The 17,365-nt window shown below is 46.8% G+C and overlaps 1 protein-coding gene across 1 annotated transcript in view; it reads right to left on the reverse strand.

Moving 5' to 3' along the window:
• LOC112229325 (protein FAM135B) overlaps positions 1-17,365 on the reverse strand; it is a 46,575-nt gene that overhangs the window by 2,474 nt on the left and 26,736 nt on the right. Inside the window, exons 7-15 of the mRNA XM_042310526.1 lie at positions 10,635-10,788; positions 10,422-10,471; positions 9,336-9,491; positions 8,136-8,209; positions 7,816-7,970; positions 4,159-6,427; positions 3,790-3,956; positions 3,457-3,548; positions 3,150-3,247 (exon numbers count right to left, since the gene is read on the reverse strand). Of these exons, the coding sequence (XP_042166460.1) occupies positions 3,150-3,247; positions 3,457-3,548; positions 3,790-3,956; positions 4,159-6,427; positions 7,816-7,970; positions 8,136-8,209; positions 9,336-9,491; positions 10,422-10,471; positions 10,635-10,788 (3,215 nt within the window). The remainder of the gene's footprint in view (positions 1-3,149; positions 3,248-3,456; positions 3,549-3,789; positions 3,957-4,158; positions 6,428-7,815; positions 7,971-8,135; positions 8,210-9,335; positions 9,492-10,421; positions 10,472-10,634; positions 10,789-17,365) is intronic.

Genomic DNA, 17,365 nt, shown 5'->3' on the forward strand with positions numbered 1-17,365 from the left:
GTCGTGCCGTCTTAATGGCTACGATAGTGGAAGCTAGAGTAATGAGCTGCTTTGTCCCAGTAGTCAATGAGACACTAGATTTCCTTAGATGTTCATTTCCCATCTGCTAATTACAGTAGTATCACCATCATCAAAGTACTGGGCAGCTTCCCTCAACACCAGCTCCTGACAACTTCTTCATCGGTTTTCTCTAACACTAAGTATAGAGGCGATGTGGAGAGAGACAGCTGCTTCTGTGGCACTCCATGTCTTTAGTCACAGTTTTTCAGAGTATTAACAATGTTGAAAAGAATACATACTTAAATAGCATACCCAGAAACTCAGATAGGAACATTGGCATATTTAGGGCAATTATTGTACATGATGAATTACTGTACTTGGACCCATTATAAGTGTTATGCTACGGAGAAAAATATGCCGGGGCAGCAGGTAGCCTAGTGGTTAGAGTGTAAGGGCAGCAGGTAGCCTGGTTAGTGGTTAGTGGTTAGTGTAAGGGCAGCAGGTAGCCTAGTGGTTAGAGTGTAAGGGCAGCAGGTAGCCTAGTGGTTAGAGTGTAAGGGCCAGGTAGCCAAAAGTTTAGCCTGTGGTTAGAGTGTAAGGGCAGCAGGTCGAGAGTGTAAGGGCATCAGGTAGCCTAGTGGTTAGAGTGTGAGCAAGCCTAGTGGTTAAAAGAGTGTAAGGGCAGCAGGTAGCCTTGGTTCTGTAAGGGCCCCTAGTGGTTAACAAGGTAGCCTAGTGGTTAACCCAGGTAGCCTAGTGGTTAGAGTGTAAGGGCCAGGTAGCCTAGTGGTTAGAGTGTAAGGGCAGCAGGTATCCTAGTGGTTAGAGTGTAAGGGCAGCAGGTAGCCTTGTAAGGGCAGCAGGTAGCCTAAATGTAAGAATTTGTTCTGTAAAGCAGGTATCCTTGGTTAGCCAGGTATTTAAATGTAAAAGCCTAATGGTTAAACGCAGGTAGCAGTTCTTCAGGTATCAAAGACAATGCCTAGTGGTGATTGACAGTGCATGGTTAGAATATCCTTCATCACTAGCCTAGGGTTAGAGTGTAAAGCAGGTAGCCTAGTGGTTAAGTGTAGGGCAGCAGGTAGCTGTGGTTAGAGGAGTGGTTAGAGTGTAAGGGCAGCAGGTAGCCTAGTGGTTAGAGTGTAGGGCACAGGTAGCCTATTGGTTAATGGCTGGTAGCCTACAATAAATGGAAGGTAGCCTAGTGGTTATAAAAGGTAGCCTATGGTTAGAGCATTGGGCCAAACATAGCCTGTGGTTAAGTGTAAGGGCAGCAGGTAGCCTAGTGGTTAGAGTGTTTGAGCCATGGTCCATTTATTCCATTCCAGACATTTACAATGAGCCAGCAGGTAGCCTAGTGGTTAGAGCATTGGGCCAGTAACCAGCAGGTAGCCTCCCACCAGCCTCCTCTGACTTGCCTTTAACTGGCCATCAGTTTGATAGGGTTTGGAATTGAGCTGAGACAGGGGGGTTCTCTTTTGGGCAAAAGTCCATCCTCCCTGTCTTCTCTCCTCCATGACCTGAAAACCGAGATTTAAATAAAATAATTTAAACGTGGAAATCTGCCATCACTGGGTTATTAAAACCTCTAACTCAGAGGGGCTTTAGGACGGACTCATTGTAATGGCTGGATTACAATAAATGGAACTCATCAAACATATGGATTTTTGACGCCATTCATTTATTCCATTCCAGACATTACAATGCACATTTCCACCACCTCCACGCTTCTCTCCTCCATGACCTGAAAACATGGAAATCTGCCACACCCCTTTAAATCAGCTTTTGCTTTGTCAGAAGAGAATTACATGCACATGTTTAAAAACAATGCACTACTTATTATTTTTTATAAAATGCAGTGCAAAAATAACTTCATTTGTTTTGATCACTTTACATATTTATTTTGGGATGCACCTCTGTGAACATCATTTGCCCAATGACTTGTGAGTGGAGAAGGACCGTCTCATTTCAAGCAAGCACATTTCCACCCACGCTGACTCTCCTTCATTAACTTTGACCTTTTCGAAAGGAGGCGAGAGGACGGAGGCGAGAGGACGGAGGCGAGAGGACGGAGGCGAGAGGACGGAGGCGAGAGGACGGAGGCGAGAGGACGGAGGCGAGAGGACGGAGGCGAGAGGACGGAGGCGAGAGGACGGAGGCGAGAGGACGGAGGAGAGAGGACGGAGGAGAGAGGACGGAGGAGGTGAGCAAATCGAATTGATAAAAGGCTGTGGGGAAGATCTCCTCGTCTTCTTCTCAAAACCCATTGGAGAAGGTCAGAGGGGAAGGACATCTGAGGATGCAAGGTGAACGCAATTGAGGACCTGCCAGGGAATATCATCATGTAATATCATCATGTATTCATATGCCTCCATCTAGTGGGTTTATAGAATACTACATCAATTTTGTTTCTCCATTGCCTCCTATTACTGTACTGTGTCTTTATGTTGTGTGGTAGTTAGGATACTGACCTTAATGTTGTGTGATGGTTAGAACTGACCTTAATGTTGTGTGGTGGTTAGAACTGACCGTAATGTTGTGTGATGGTTAGAACTGACCTTAATGTTGTGTGATGGTTAGAACTGACCTTAATGTTGTGTGGTGGTTAGAACTGACCTTAATGTTGTGTGGTGGTTAGAACTGACCTTAATGTTGTGTGATGGTTAGAGCTGACCTTAATGTTGTGTGGTGGTTAGAACTGACCTGACCTTAATGTTGTGTGATGGTTAGAACTGCTGACCTTAATGTTGTGTGGTGGTTAGAACTGACCAATGTTGTGTGGTGGTTAGAACTGCTGTAATGTTGTGTGGTTTAGGAGAATGACTTTAATGTTGTGTGGTGGTTAGAACTGACCTTAATGTTGTGTGATGGTTAGAACTGACCTTAATGTTGTGTGGTGGTTAGAACTGACCATAATGTTGTGTGGTGGTTAGAACTGACCTTAATGTTGTGTGGTAGTTAGGATACTGACCTTAATGTTGTGTGGTGGTTAGAACTGACCTTAATGTTGTGTGATGGTTAGAACTGACCTTAATGTTGTGTGGTGGTTAGAATTTACCTTAATGTTGTGTGATGGTTAGAACTGACCATAATGCTGTGTGGTGGTTAGGAGAATGACTTTAATGTTGTGTAGTGGTTAGGATACTGACCTTATCCGTCCAATGGTGAGGTTGTACAGCTGAATGTGCTGGATAATCTCATCTAGTAGCCTGTCCGTCATGGTGTCAAAATCTGCAAACGTGTCAGTCTACAGCCAAGGAAGAGGAAAACAACACATTTTCACATTTATTTAACCAGGAAATCCTACCGAGATGAAAATAACTTATTTACAAGGGTGATCTGGCAGACGTAGCCTAAAATTAAAGCATATTCACAGGATTCGCTCATACCTATTATCGATTCCCTAAAATCAATGTTTATTGTATTAATGTGCGGACAGAATACTCAGTATTTTACCTGGTTCCTCTCAGACATGAGGAAGTCCAGTCTGGACCCTGGTAATCCCAGCTCTATGAAGGTCTTCACCAGGCGAAGGTCTGCACTGTTGCCTAGGACCACAATACAACAACACAGCTTTAAACTCCTGGCCCTGATCAGTATGTAAGTATAGAGGGCGGACCCAAACCATATTCTGAACTATTCAGTTCTTTTGAGTAAAGCTTTATTGTTCTAGCATTGGACAACAATGTGTGATGTTTTATCATCTAGGCAATGGACATATACAACCTGGTGGATCAGGATCTGGCTGATCTGGTTGATTTGATTGATTGGTTGATTGATTGGTCTCACCATCAAGGCCGTGGACACAGACGACCAGGTGTATGCCATCCTCAAACTCCTCATCCTCCTCCTCAGGGGGGAAGTAGGGCAGGTCGGAGGCCAGGTGAGGGAGGTCACTGTACAGGGTTGCCTGGAATACCAGCTCCTTCACCAGATCCTCTTTGGACCTGTAGAAACTGGAACACAATGCAGGCAGAGGTGGCATCATTATGGGAAATCACAATGTTATATGCATATGCACACGCTCAGAAGAACTCATCATCAAAGAGGAAAAAGAGCAATGAAAACGTCTGACTTCTCACACATCTATGACTGGTTCCCCACAACTCACTGCAGCATTTCTTCTCATTCTAAAACTAGAAAGATTAAACAACTCACTGCAGCATCCTCTCGTTTGTTTCATCATCTGGCCCCAGGGCATTGGACGAGGACGAAGAGATGATGCCGAAGGAGCCCAGGGGCTGATGGGTAATGGGGGATGTGGCTTGTCGAGTGGAGATGCCACTAATGGACGGTGAGTCCCGGACAACGGAGGAGAAGGGAAGACAGGTCGGAGCGCAGGACACAGACATATTCACCACCTCCACCATCTTCCTGTTCATAAAGGATAGGCCTGACCCTGAGTTTGACCCTGAGCTTGACCCCAAGCCCGCCCCTGACCCCGAGCTACTGGGGATCTTAGCCAGCTTGGTCTGACCGTTGAGATCCAGCTCCTCTCTCTCATTGGCCGGGAGCCCTATGAGGTCATCAGGCCTGGCCGTATCATTGGCAATAAGGCCTAGGAGGTGGATGGGTCTCTCTGTGTGGTTGGGGATAGAGGGGATAGGCCTAGGGTCATGGAGGCTCTTCCTCTGTGAGACCACCACTAGGTCACGCAACCCGACCCGATGGAGGCTCTGGGACGGAGTCTGTTGATGATCCAGCCGTTCCTGGTCAACAAGGTCATTCAACCCAATCTGATGGAGACTCTGACAGTCATCCCTGACTGGATTATCCTTCACATCAGCCACCAGCACACTGCTGTCATGTTCACAGGGTTTGGTCTCACAGCTACAGGGGGCGATCTCTACTTCACAGAGACCTGGGTCAACTGAGTTTAACACACCACTGCTATCTCCTCTGTGATGGTTCTTATCCTCCATCTGACGGACTATAGCTGGATCCTTCACGTCATCATGACCTTCAACATACTGTTGGAACAGCAAGACTTCAGGAACTCGACTAATGCCACTTAAGACTGCCTTCATGTCCTGAGTGTCTGACAGGGCCTCTGGCAGAGCAGATTCATTAGATCTAAGAGTTTCTTTAAGATCACAACCACTCTCCTGATGAGCTCTGGTCACCTGCTGGGGTGGTGACGGAGCTGCTCCCCAGTCAAACAGACCAACCTCAGGCAGCTCTCCCTCCTGGATGTCCTCCAGAGAGGAGTGGTTAACCCCGGATAAGGACTCCAGGTGTCTGATCACATCCCCAGTCGTTACATTAGTGGCAGCAGTGGAGATGGTAGTGTATCCCTCCTCCTGGTCGTGGTACCCGCTGGTCCCCTCGCTCTCCGTGTCTACCTCCTCCTCCGCTCCTCCCTGGTCCTCTTCTGTGTCCTCAGGGCTGGAGATCTGAGGAGCTGAGACAGACTTGGTCAGTTTACTGAGCTGGTTCCTCTGTTCCTCGTCGTCCTCGTAGGGCAGGGAGGAGATGGAGGTGAGGGAGGCCTGGATGCCAGCGTTGCCACCCCCTCCACTAGGCAGGCTGCCCCTGCTGTTTCCGCTCTCTGTCTGCAGGCCCTCTAGGGAACTGCGGTGGGCCGGGTTTCTCCTTGCCAGGCGCTGCAGTACCAGGCTCTCCTCCAGAGGGCGCCCTCCTCCCGTCCGATAAACATCCAGGGGCCAGGCCATCGAGCTGGGCTCGCTCTCGATGCCAGAGTCTGAGATGACGGAGGGGGAGCGGTTTAGGATCTTGGAGCCACCAACCCCCACCCCTCGGTTGGCCATTTCTCTCCTCAGGTCTGTAGGTAGAGGGGGCGTGAGGGGATGATCTTTGAGTGGAGCCTGGGCGTTAGTGGTTAGACTGCTCAGAGGAACATCCTTGCTGTCGGCGTCTATAGCAACGTCCTTCTCTTCTACATCCAAGTCAATTCCTGTACTGATAATGTTCTGGTATCTCTGTGTGATGATGTCTTGATGGTTCTCCAAGTCTTTCCAAGTTGTGTCTTCACTGTTAGAAGTATGTTGTGGGTCTGTACAGTGTTTGGAGGAGATCACTGCCTCTCCTCTGAACGGATCCACATCAGTGGGTCTGACTGTAAGGAACCTCAGGCCTAAACCAGGGCTCTCCTCTGAGATCTCTTCTGTCTCAGTCTGCTCCTCTGGATCCCCTGGCTGGACTGGCTCTCCCCGGTCTGTTTCTGCCTGGTCTGGGTCTGGAGTCTCAATAGATGGAGAACCTATCTTGTCAGTAATAACGCTGGTGCTCTGCTCTCCTATGAGAGACCTGTACGTAGCCTCACTGTCTTTAGGCTCCTGGGTTGGTATTGCTGGTGAGCTGGCGAGCTGGTCCATGGCAGGAGGACTAATGTTTGTATCAGTGACAGGAGGCTTGGGGATGGCCTGCTCACTGGTGGGCAGACGTGTTGGTGCATATGATCCCCAATCTATACATAAAGATGGAGAAAAATGTTAGGTCTTACGCTAATGCTAGATGTTTAAATTATACTGGTCTACACTACTTAAATACGTATGGATCTGAACCAGATAAAACAGTATTGTTAGCAAAAATAAAAGCAGACTCAGGTCAGGATTCAAATTAAAACAGATAAACTACCTACGTACTGCTTAAAGGTGAATTCTTGTTGAGCTATCAGCGACCAAGATCGCCGCTAACGTCAGGAAATTGCCTTTAATCCTCTAAGCTAAAATATGGAATTGTTTTAAGGTCATACCAAGGATCATTTAGCTATTTGATTTGAATTTTAAGACCCCTTAAGGTATTCAAAAAAATATAAAAATATATTGGATGAAACATTGAATTTGGCATTACTGCTCTTAGCCAATTTAATAACAGATTCACTCCAGGAAACAACAGATAGTCCCAAACATCGAAATGAAGTTTGTTCTGAATTTGTTCTGAATCTGAGAGATATAAGAAAGATATTTGACATGTATTAATCCCCTTATTTTAGATACTAAACTTTCTCCATATATACTTCCATACATTGTTTTAAATGGTACCGGGGGCCTTCACATATGAGGCTTGTGGGCATCCTAGAGCATCGTGGTCATAACAGTTTGTAAGCCAAACCGTTCAGAAGCTACAGAGGTTTTCGTAAGTAGACAGATTTTTCTAGATGTCTTATGGTATGACAAACACCACTCTCTCTCTGCCACCTTTCAGCGCAGATGCAGAAGGGCGACATCGGCAGACGCAGTGGATTGAAACGCAGCCCATGCAAAAAAAAAACACATATCTCTCTAGCTTAAACAGACAGATTATTATTTTATTTTTATTTTTTTAACCAATTTCGTGGTATCCAATTGGCAGTCTTGCCTCATCACTGCAACTCCCGTATGGACTCGGGAGAGGCAAAGGTCAAGAGCCATGCGTCCTCCGAAACACAACCCGACTGCACTGCTTCTTGACACAATGCACATCCAACCCGGAAGCCAGCCACACCAATGTGTCAGAGGAAACACCGTACACCTGGTGACCTGGTCGGCGTGCACTGCGCCCGGCGCGCCACAGGAGTCGCTAGTGCGAGATAAGACAAGGACATTCCTGCCGGCCAAACCCTCCCTAACCCGGACGATGCTGGGCCAATTGTGCACCTCCCCATGGGCCTCCCGGTCACGGCCGGCTGCGATAGAGCCTGGGCTCGAACCCAGAATCTCTGGTGGCACAGCTACCACTGCGATGCACCCGGGAGGCCCCTAAACAGATTTTAATGGGGATTTTTGCATTATTTTTATTAGATTTCTGTGGGGTCGCAGAAATTATAGGCCAAGGGTTAAAGTCTATCGCTGTTGAATGAAATCCTGGACTCACCTGTCCGTGGAGACTCTACATATCGGTCTTCGAAGATGATAGGCAGGCTGTTCCAGTCTCCGTCAATGTCCAGGCACTCTACAGGTAATGGTGGCATCCTGGTCAGGTAGTTGGAGTTACGCACCTCCACAGCTATCTGACAGTGTCTGTTGATCCTTTAACCAGGAGATAGAAGATATCTGTCATAATCACTCAAACATACTAGGCCTACCTTTTCTCCATTCATAGAAGGATGTCTTAGATAAAGCATTAACATCAAATTAAATCTAAAACAGAGTGATAAAACTGCATCATTGTGCTCCTGGAATGGCAGTACTCACAGGTCCTCTTGAAATGTCAGGGATGTCTCTTTGGGGTGTTCTGTGAAGAAGTATGCCTCTGAAAATCGCCTGACCTGACATTGGCACAAAATACAAAGAAAAACAATCTTAATTTCCTCACTGAGAAACTTACCGAGTTTGTACTGTCTGCACAAAAGGCCATGACTTGATCTTCAAAATAACAACATCAAAAAGAGAAATGGTGTAAAAGTATTGGTAACTGCCAAAATAATGGAAACACTTGAGTAAATGAGGGATACAAAGTATATTGAAAGCAGGTGCTTCCACACAGGTGTGAGTTATCTAAGCAATTAATTCACATCCCATCATGCTTAGAGTCATTTATAAAAATCCGTTAAACAGAAATAAATACAAAAATCCCACTAAAGTATAACTAAACCTGCCTCCTGTTATGAAGTCACAAAGACAGAGTCAGGAACATCAAGAAACAGTGTTACAGTGTTTCTGTATGTTTGTTCCTTAGAATAATTACACAATAAATGTTCATTAAAATCCCACCCTCCTGTGGGTGGAACCATGAAACTAACCCCTGAAGGTAAACTAATATGGAGAGTCCAGTGGAGGCTGCTGAGGGGAGGACAGCGCCCAATAATGGCTGGAACGGAGCTAATGGAATGGCATCAAACCATGTGTTTGATGTATTTGATACCATTCCACTGATTCTGCTCCAGCCGTTACCACGAGCCCGTCCTCCCCAATTAAGGCGTCACCAACCTCCTGTGATGGAGACATGCTGTGCTCATTATGACTCAGACAGACAGACAGACAGACAGACAGACAGACAGACAGACAGACAGACAGACAGACAGACAGACAGACAGACAGACAGACAGACAGACAGGAGAGATGAAACTAACACTGTGAGAGACAAGAGCCTGGAAGACCTGCTAGCAACACTGAGTGGGAAGTGGGAATAGTCTTACATTAATATGAATCATTCCAATGATTAAATGCAAATTACATTTGGGATTCTCAGAAATAATGTCTATTCAAGGCATTGAGGTCTATAGGGACTAATCATCAGCTGGTGTGTTTTATCTCACACACAAAACCTAATCAGAATAGTGGACTCTGGAGGGTTCAAGGCCTCGTCCTCTAGTGTTGCATGCTTCATAATATATCAGATAGTATCTAGGGGGGTGTGTGATGTTCCTGAGGAGGTCAGGGGTTAGGGCTCACCCTGAGTGTGTGGTGTTCCTGGGCCAGGTGGGACAGGATATGTGTGTTGGGTACGGCAGCCTCCAGGAAGCGGGTCCACAAAGCCGACAGCTGGGAGCAGAGCAGGGTGAGATCTCTACTGATCTGTTCTGCTACCTTCTCATGGCCCCCCTGCAGCTAGAGAAGGAGAGGAGAGAGGAGACAGACGAGGGTCAGTGTGTGGTGCTGGTTAGAGGCTGGTTGGAGGTCAAAGGGCAGGTTAGGTGGACCAGAGCTGGGTCAGGTCTCTACTGATATGTTCTGCTTCCTTCTCATGGCCTCCCTGAACCTAGAGGAGGAGAAGAGAGTGGATACAGATAGTATCTATTTATATACTCAATGACTTTATCCAGATGCCACTGCTATCTTCCATATATAGTACAGGTAACTGCCAAAATAATGGAAACTCTTGAGTAAATGAGGGATACAAAGTATATTGAAAGCAGGCTGTGCTCCCACACAGGTGTGGTTCCTGATTTAATTCAGCAATTAACATCCCATCATGCTTAGGGTCATGTATAAAAATGCTGGGAAGGCCATTAGTTTGGCTACCATGGCTATGCCCCCATGCATGAGTGGTCACTAAATGGTTTGATGAGCATGAAAACAATGTAAACCAGATGCCATGGCCATCTCAGTCACCAGATCTCAACTCAAATGAACATTTAAGGGAGATTCTGGAGTGGCGCCTGAGATAGTGTTTTCCACCACCATCAACAAAACACCAAACTATGGAATTTATTTGGAAGAATGGTGTTGCATCCCTCCAATAGAGTTTCAGACACTTGTCGTATCTATGCATTGAAGCTGTTCTGGCTCGTGGTGGCCCAACGCCCTAGTAGGACACTATGTTGGTGTTTCCATTATTTTGGCAGTTACCTCAACGTTGTTCAAGTTAAAAAATGAATAATGGAATTTTATTTTTATTTATTTAACCTTTATTTAATTAGACAGTTAAGATCAAATTGTTGATGGAAATACAAGTAGAACATAGGAAAGAAAGCATAGCTAATATAAAATGTTGATCTTGGGTTTTTAGCAGTACTGTATGTCTCGTAAACCACATACCTGTAATTCTATTGTGAGCTGATTTAATGTTTCTTCCACAGGTAGCTCCTCTGTGGAGAAAAAGACAAGAGAAACTACAGCATAGCTCAGCATAGCTCAAGTCTACTAAGTATCATACTTTATTTTGAACAACAAAATAATTGAATTGATTGATGGCCACATAGACATAGCTAAATATTGAGGAAATGCTATTGTAACATCTTGTTGCCTCACCTATTTCCACTTGGTCCAGCTGTGGTATCTCCTTCATCAGAGTGGTGTAGTAGGAGCGTACGCCTCGGTGTACCACCAGTAGGAGGCGACAGAGTCTACCATGCCACGTGTGAGCTCTCTGAAGACAGTTCTCACTAGGGACGTAGAAACTACCCTGGGGAGAGACAGGAGGGAGGAGAGGGGAGAGACAGGAGGGAGGAGAGGGGAGAGACAGGAAGAAGGAGAGGAAGAGTAGAGAGAGGATAGACACATGGAAGAGGGGAGAGATACAGGAAAGGGGAGAAGGGAGAAATAGGGGAGAGTAGAGAGACAGGGGAGAGAGGAGAGACAGGGGGGAGAGGAGAGACAGAGGAGAGAGACAGGGAGAGAGGAGAGAGGAGTAACAGGGGAGAGAGGAGAGACAGAGAGAGGAGACAGGGGAGAGAGGAGATACAGAGAGAGGAGAGACAGGGAGAGAGGTGAGATGGGAGAGAGGTGAGACGGCAGAGAGGTGAGACGGGAGAGAGGGGAGAGACGAGAGACAGGGAGAGAGGTGAGACGGGAGAGAGGAGAGACGGGAGAGGAGACAGGGGAGAGACGAGAGACATGGGAGAGAGGAGACAGGGAAGAGAGAAGAGACGGAGAGAGGAGAGACAGGGGAAGAGACAGGGAAGAGAGAAGAGACGGAGAGAGGAGAGACAGGGGAAGAGACAGGGAAGAGAGAAGAGACGGAGAGAGGAGAGACAGGGGAAGAGACAGGGAAGAGAGAAGAGACGGAGAGAGGAGAGACAGAGGAAGAGACAGGGAAGAGAGAAGAGACGGAGAGAGGAGAGACAGGGGAAAAGACAGGGAAGAGAGAAGAGACGGAGAGAGGAGAGACAGAGGAAGAGACAGGGAAGAGAGAAGAGATGGAGAGAGGAGAGACAGGGGAAGAGACAGGGAAGAAGAGAAGAGACGGAGAGAGGAGAGACAGGGGAAGAGACAGGGAAGAAGAGAAGAGACGGAGAGAGGAGAGACAGGGGAAGAGAGAAGAGACAGAGAAAGGAGAGACAGGGGAAGAGACAGGGAAGAAGAGAAGAGATGGAGAGAGGAGAGACAGGGGAAGAGAGAAGAGACGGATAGAGGAGAGACAGGGGAAGAGACAGGGAAGAGAGAAGAGACGGAGAGAGGAGAGACAGAGGAAGAGACAGGGAAGAGAGAAGAGACGGAGAGAGGAGAGACAGGGGAAGAGACAGGGAAGAGAGAAGAGACGGAGAGAGGAGAGACAGAGGAAGAGACAGGGAAGAGAGAAGAGACGGAGAGAGGAGAGACAGAGGAAGAGACAGGGAAGAAGAGAAGAGACGGAGAGAGGAGAGACAGGGGAAGAGACAGGGAAGAAGAGAAGAGACGGAGAGAGGAGAGACAGGGGAAGAGACAGGGAAGAAGAGAAGAGATGGAGAGAGGAGAGACAGGGGAAGAGACAGGGAAGAAGAGAAGAGACGGAGAGAGGAGAGACAGGGGAAGAGACAGGGAAGAAGAGAGATGGGGGAAGAGACAGGGAAGAAGAGAAAACGTTGGTTACTCCGTCTAGATAAAAAGATAATGAGCTGCTTTAATGACGGCCAAGTTCACATACTGGGACTTTACGGCCTCCGCAGTAAGAACCAATGTACTCCCTCCGTGTAGCCTTGTAATTGACCTTGGTCTGGAACAGGACCTTGTTATGGACCTTGTTTAGTGAGTTAACACCAATGTGTAAAGTCTCAGTAACTACCGGAGGATCAAATCATCTTTTGGACACAAGCAGCTCCTAAACATAGCTTATTACCCAGTAGTAAAACACATGGATGTGGTCGTGGCACTGGAAGATGTAGAAGACAGGAGCAGAAGGACCATTAACATGTCCTGTGGACAGGAACGAACTAACCCCACACTTCCCAGTAACCACAAACTACCCAGACATCAGTAACAATCACTTGTGATGTTTCATACAATATTTCTTAGAAAGGGAAGGTAATGGATCAAAAGCCAATCTGTCCCCCAATGATGTCACTGTGTAGTACAACCTCAGGAGGCTGAAGAAATTTGTCTTGTCACCAAAAACACCACCCAAAAACACAAACTTTTACAGATGCACAATCGAGAGCATCCTGTCGGGCTGTATCACCGCCTGGTACGGCAACTGCTCCGCCCACAACCGTAAGGCTCTCCAGAGGGTAGTGAGGTCTGCACAACGCATCACCGGGAGCAAACTACCTGCCCTCCAGGACACCTACACCACCCAATGTCACAGGAAGGCCAAAAAGATCATCAAGGACAACAACCACCCGAGCCACTGCCTGTTCACCCCGCTATCATCCAGAAGGTGAGGTCAGTACAGGTGCATTAAAGCTGGGACCGAGAGACTGAAGAACAACTTCTATCTCAAGGCCATCAGACTGTTAAACAGCAGTCACTAACTCAGAGAGGCTGCTGCCTACATACTGACTCATCTCTAGCCACTTTAATAATGAAAGAATTGATGTAATAAATGTCACTAGCCATAAATGTCACTATCACTAGCCACTTAAAACAATGCCACTTTATATAATGTTTACATACCCTACATTACTCATCTCATATGTATATACTGTACTCTATACCATCTACTGCATCTTGCCTCTGCCGTTCTGCCATCACTCATTCATATATTTTTATGTACATATTCTTATTCATTCCTTTACACTTGTGTGTATAAGGTAGTTGTTCTGAAATTGTTAGGTTACTCGTTAGATATTACTGCATGGTCGGATCTAGAAGCACAAGCATTTCGCTACACTCGTGTTAACATCTGCTAACCATGTGTATGTGACAAATAAAATTGGATTTGATTTAGTACCATTTCAGGGAAAGTGTTCCTATTTCTCCCCAGCAGGTGGCTCTCTAACCCCAAAACACACATTCACTGGACAATCATATTCATCCTATTCTCTGTACAGGCCTGTAACCTACAGAAACAGTTCTGGTCTCTTCTGCAATCAATAGGAGCCACAGAGCCCAGCTACTACATATCCAGGTCAAGAGTAAGATTGTGAAAGAAGTTATTCTAGTCAAGGACCCAAACAACACCCATCGGTTCAGATGCCGGCTGTCATCTTTTTAGAGACAAGGCAGGGTCAGGTCAGACTGGGACAGGTCACCTCTGACCCCTTCCCAGTTCCAACACACACAGGCCCCAGCCCTTTGGGACCCTCCTGGCCCCTGGCCCCTGTCAGTTCCCTGGGTTGGGTCCATCTTCTTGTGACTGCCTGGCTGTACTGGCAGTTTTAAATGGATGTAAGGGGAAAGGGGGAGACCTAGTCAGTTGTACAACTGAATGCATTCAACTGAAATGTGTCTTCCACATTTAACCCAACCCCTCTGAATCAGAGAGGTGCGGGGGGCTGCTTTAATCGACATCCAAGTCTTCGGCGCCCAGGGAACAGTGGGTTAACTGCCGTACTCAGGGGTAGAACGACAGATTTTTACCTTGTCAGCTCGGGGATTCAATCCAGCAACCTTTCGATTACTGGCCCAACGCTCAAATGCCGGTGTGTGGATAACGCCTGTGTATGTGTGTTAGTTTCAAAGGCATGTAATGCTGGTGTATGTGTGGATAATGTCTGTGTATGTGTGTTAGTTTCAAAGGCATGTAATGCTGGTGGATGTGTGGATAATGCCTGTGTATGTGTGGATAATGTCTGTGTATGTGTGTTAGTTTCAAAGGCATGTAATGCTGGTGGATGTGTGGATAATGTCTGTGTATGTGTGTTAGTTTCAAAGGCATGTAATGCTGGTGGATGTGTGGATAATGTCTGTGTATGTGTGTTAGTTTCAAAGGCATGTAATGCTGGTGGATGTGTGGATAATGTCTGTGTATGTGTGTTAGTTTCAAAGGCATGTAATGCTGGTGTATGTGAGTTTGAAGGCCTACTATAATTTACCTGGGGGCAGTAAAGCACAAGGCCCTATCATCAATGCTGTACTCTGCTCTGTAATAACAGTTACTACTGCTGGATCCTCCACAACCAGAAAGGAACACCTGTATGTTTACTTTCAGAATTCCTTTTGCCTTTACAGAGGCATGCTGGGATATGGGGGTTGGGACTTGAAGCAACTTTCCCTATGAACGCAGTCATTATCCCCCCTCCCCCACAAAGCAAAACAGGTTATTCTTAACTGACAATGGATGAGTTGTGTTCTGTTCAACCTCTACCCAACTTGTAGTCTAAGAGTCTCTACACACTTCACTCTGTCGATCGACGTCCGGGCGTGTGCAAGGGCGGAGTCAGGTGTCTTTTCTCCACATCGTGGTTGCGTTCCACCCAGAGAGGAAGTCCGCCTTGTGTAGTGTATATCCACTAGGGGACTTGGGGAGCCAGAGCTTACCAAGCAAGAGGGTCCGAGACATTCTGTATAAATACAGTACATTTATTTTTCTTTGGATACTGTATTAGTCTTCTTAAGTCCCATTTGTCAGCAGCAGCGTTATGTGAAGCTGACAGTCTGCTACTGGAACACAGGGCTGAGGACCCAGGTGACATACTGGATCGGATGGCTGCTGCAGTGCACCGTGGGAGACCTAGTCACAGGGGGTCCATCTGCTCGGGTAGAAATAGACCTATGGCTCACTTGTATTTCCATCAACACTCTATGGCTCACTTTACATCTACATACAACGGGAACGAGGGACAAGCCAGCAGCTTGTCAGACAGACAAGCTGGTAAAAACAGCGGAACAGGTCACTCTCTCTGAAAGACTGTGTGCTTTCAGTATTATTTGATGATATCTGCCTATCCTCTTGGATTGCTACTTGACATTCTCAACCACCCCACGAGGGTCGAAGACGAGTATCTCACTCTTAACAGGGGCTCTCAGAAAATGTATCTTTATCGCCTCTGATATTTCTGAGATACACATTTTTAAACCAATGAGGAAACGTGAAAGGTCTAAATGGAAAAAGAAAGGCAGCATCCATTTCCTGCCCACCACAAGAGAGGCAGCACCACTATAATTCAGCTGATACCGATGGAATTTTCCAACGACACGTGTCCAGATTGTGCAATAACGACACTCTTAGTAATGAATAAAAAATTGAAAAAGTAGCTTGGTTAGCATGGAAACGCTCCAGCAGTGAAAGTGCTGAAAATGTGCTTATACCCTGCAGGTAGAAAGCCTTAAATAAATAAGGGCTGGAAGAGAGGAGAAAGGGAGAGCGGGATGGCTCACACACACGCATGCTCTCACACACACACACACAGGGCTCTGTACACATTTCACATGCAGGTACATTTAAGCTACATGGCGGTTGGAGGAGAACCCATTACGGGGATCAAACATCGCCCCCCCGCCTGGCTAAATGCAGTGCTTATTAAAGCTCCCTGTTGGAGGCGCTGTGTAAAACCCAGAAACAGGGGGGGGCCGAGCCTAGGGTGTGTGTGTGTGTGTGTGTGTGTGTAACCAAGGAACAAGGGAGACAAATAGAGAGGAGGGGACGGGGGGGGACAAGCCCAACTCTCATTAAGATTTACTGCCTAGTCTGTGACGTCGGCCCTCAGGGCCGAAGGGCTGGATTAGGGTGTGTGTATGAGACACATGTTTGTGTGACCAACAGGTTTCCAATCACAGTAGTGTCCTACCATACAGGAAATGACCTATGCTGGATAAGACACATCGTAATGATCTAATGAAAAATAGCTTCTCTGCTTGATGTACACAACCATATAGTTATCACTCACACCAGCACACACCCCTCACACACACCTCATACAAACACACACACACCTCAAATACACACCCTCACACACCTCCAGAAGCAAGAGACATGTGAGTGGTGGCTGTGGTTGATGTATCAATCCAGCTAAGCACTTTCTCTGGCTTCCCACAGCTCTCACCCCACTTAATGAGCCTTTACACCTGTAGAAACCATCACTAGTGTATACTATTATTCTTAGTCTTCTTCTCCAGAGGCAGATGAACCCTTGTTTCTCCTCCAGACACCAGGCTACAGTAGCTCAGCCTGTCTCAGTGTCCTGCCAGCCTCGGGCAGTGTCCCAAATGAAACCCTATTCTCTACCAAATGCACTACTTTTGACCAGTGTAGAGCATTATACAGGGAATAAGGCTATTTGGGACGTGTCCTGCGAGACTGGTCTGGCCATGTGGGTTAATGAGAAATTAATAGTACTCATGTGGGGGACTAAAACTGTCTCTAATACTTCTAGAGGGACCTGGTTGATGACCTGGCCTTACAAAAGTGGGGGGAGAGAGAGAGAGAGAGAGAGAGAGAGAGAGAGAGAGAGGAGAGAGAGTGAGAGAGAGAGAGAGAGAGAGAGAGAGAGAGAGAGAGAGAGAGTGGGAGACCGAGAGAAAAAGTGTGAGAGCGAGAGGAAGAGAGAGTGAGAGTGAGAGAGAGAGTGAGAGAGAGAGAGAGAGAGAGAATGAAAGAGAGAAATAAAGAAAGAGAGAGAGAAAGTGTGAGAGAGAGAAAGAGTGAGAGAGCGAGAGAGAGAAATGGAGTGTCACGACCTCCGCCGAAGTTGGCTCCTCTCCTTTTTCGGGCGACGTTCGGCGATCAACGTCACCGGCTTTCTAGCCATCGCCGCTCCATTTCTCATACATCCATTTGTCTTGTCTTGTTTTCATACACACCTGGTTTACATTTCCCCAATCAATCTACTTGTATTTAACCCTCTGTTTCCCATCATGTTTTGTGTGTAATTGTTTTCATGTCATACGATGTCCTGTAGCGCTTT

The sequence above is a fragment of the Oncorhynchus tshawytscha genome, linkage group LG31, assembly GCF_018296145.1.
Source record: "Oncorhynchus tshawytscha isolate Ot180627B linkage group LG31, Otsh_v2.0, whole genome shotgun sequence".
NCBI classification, from domain to species: domain Eukaryota; kingdom Metazoa; phylum Chordata; class Actinopteri; order Salmoniformes; family Salmonidae; genus Oncorhynchus; species Oncorhynchus tshawytscha.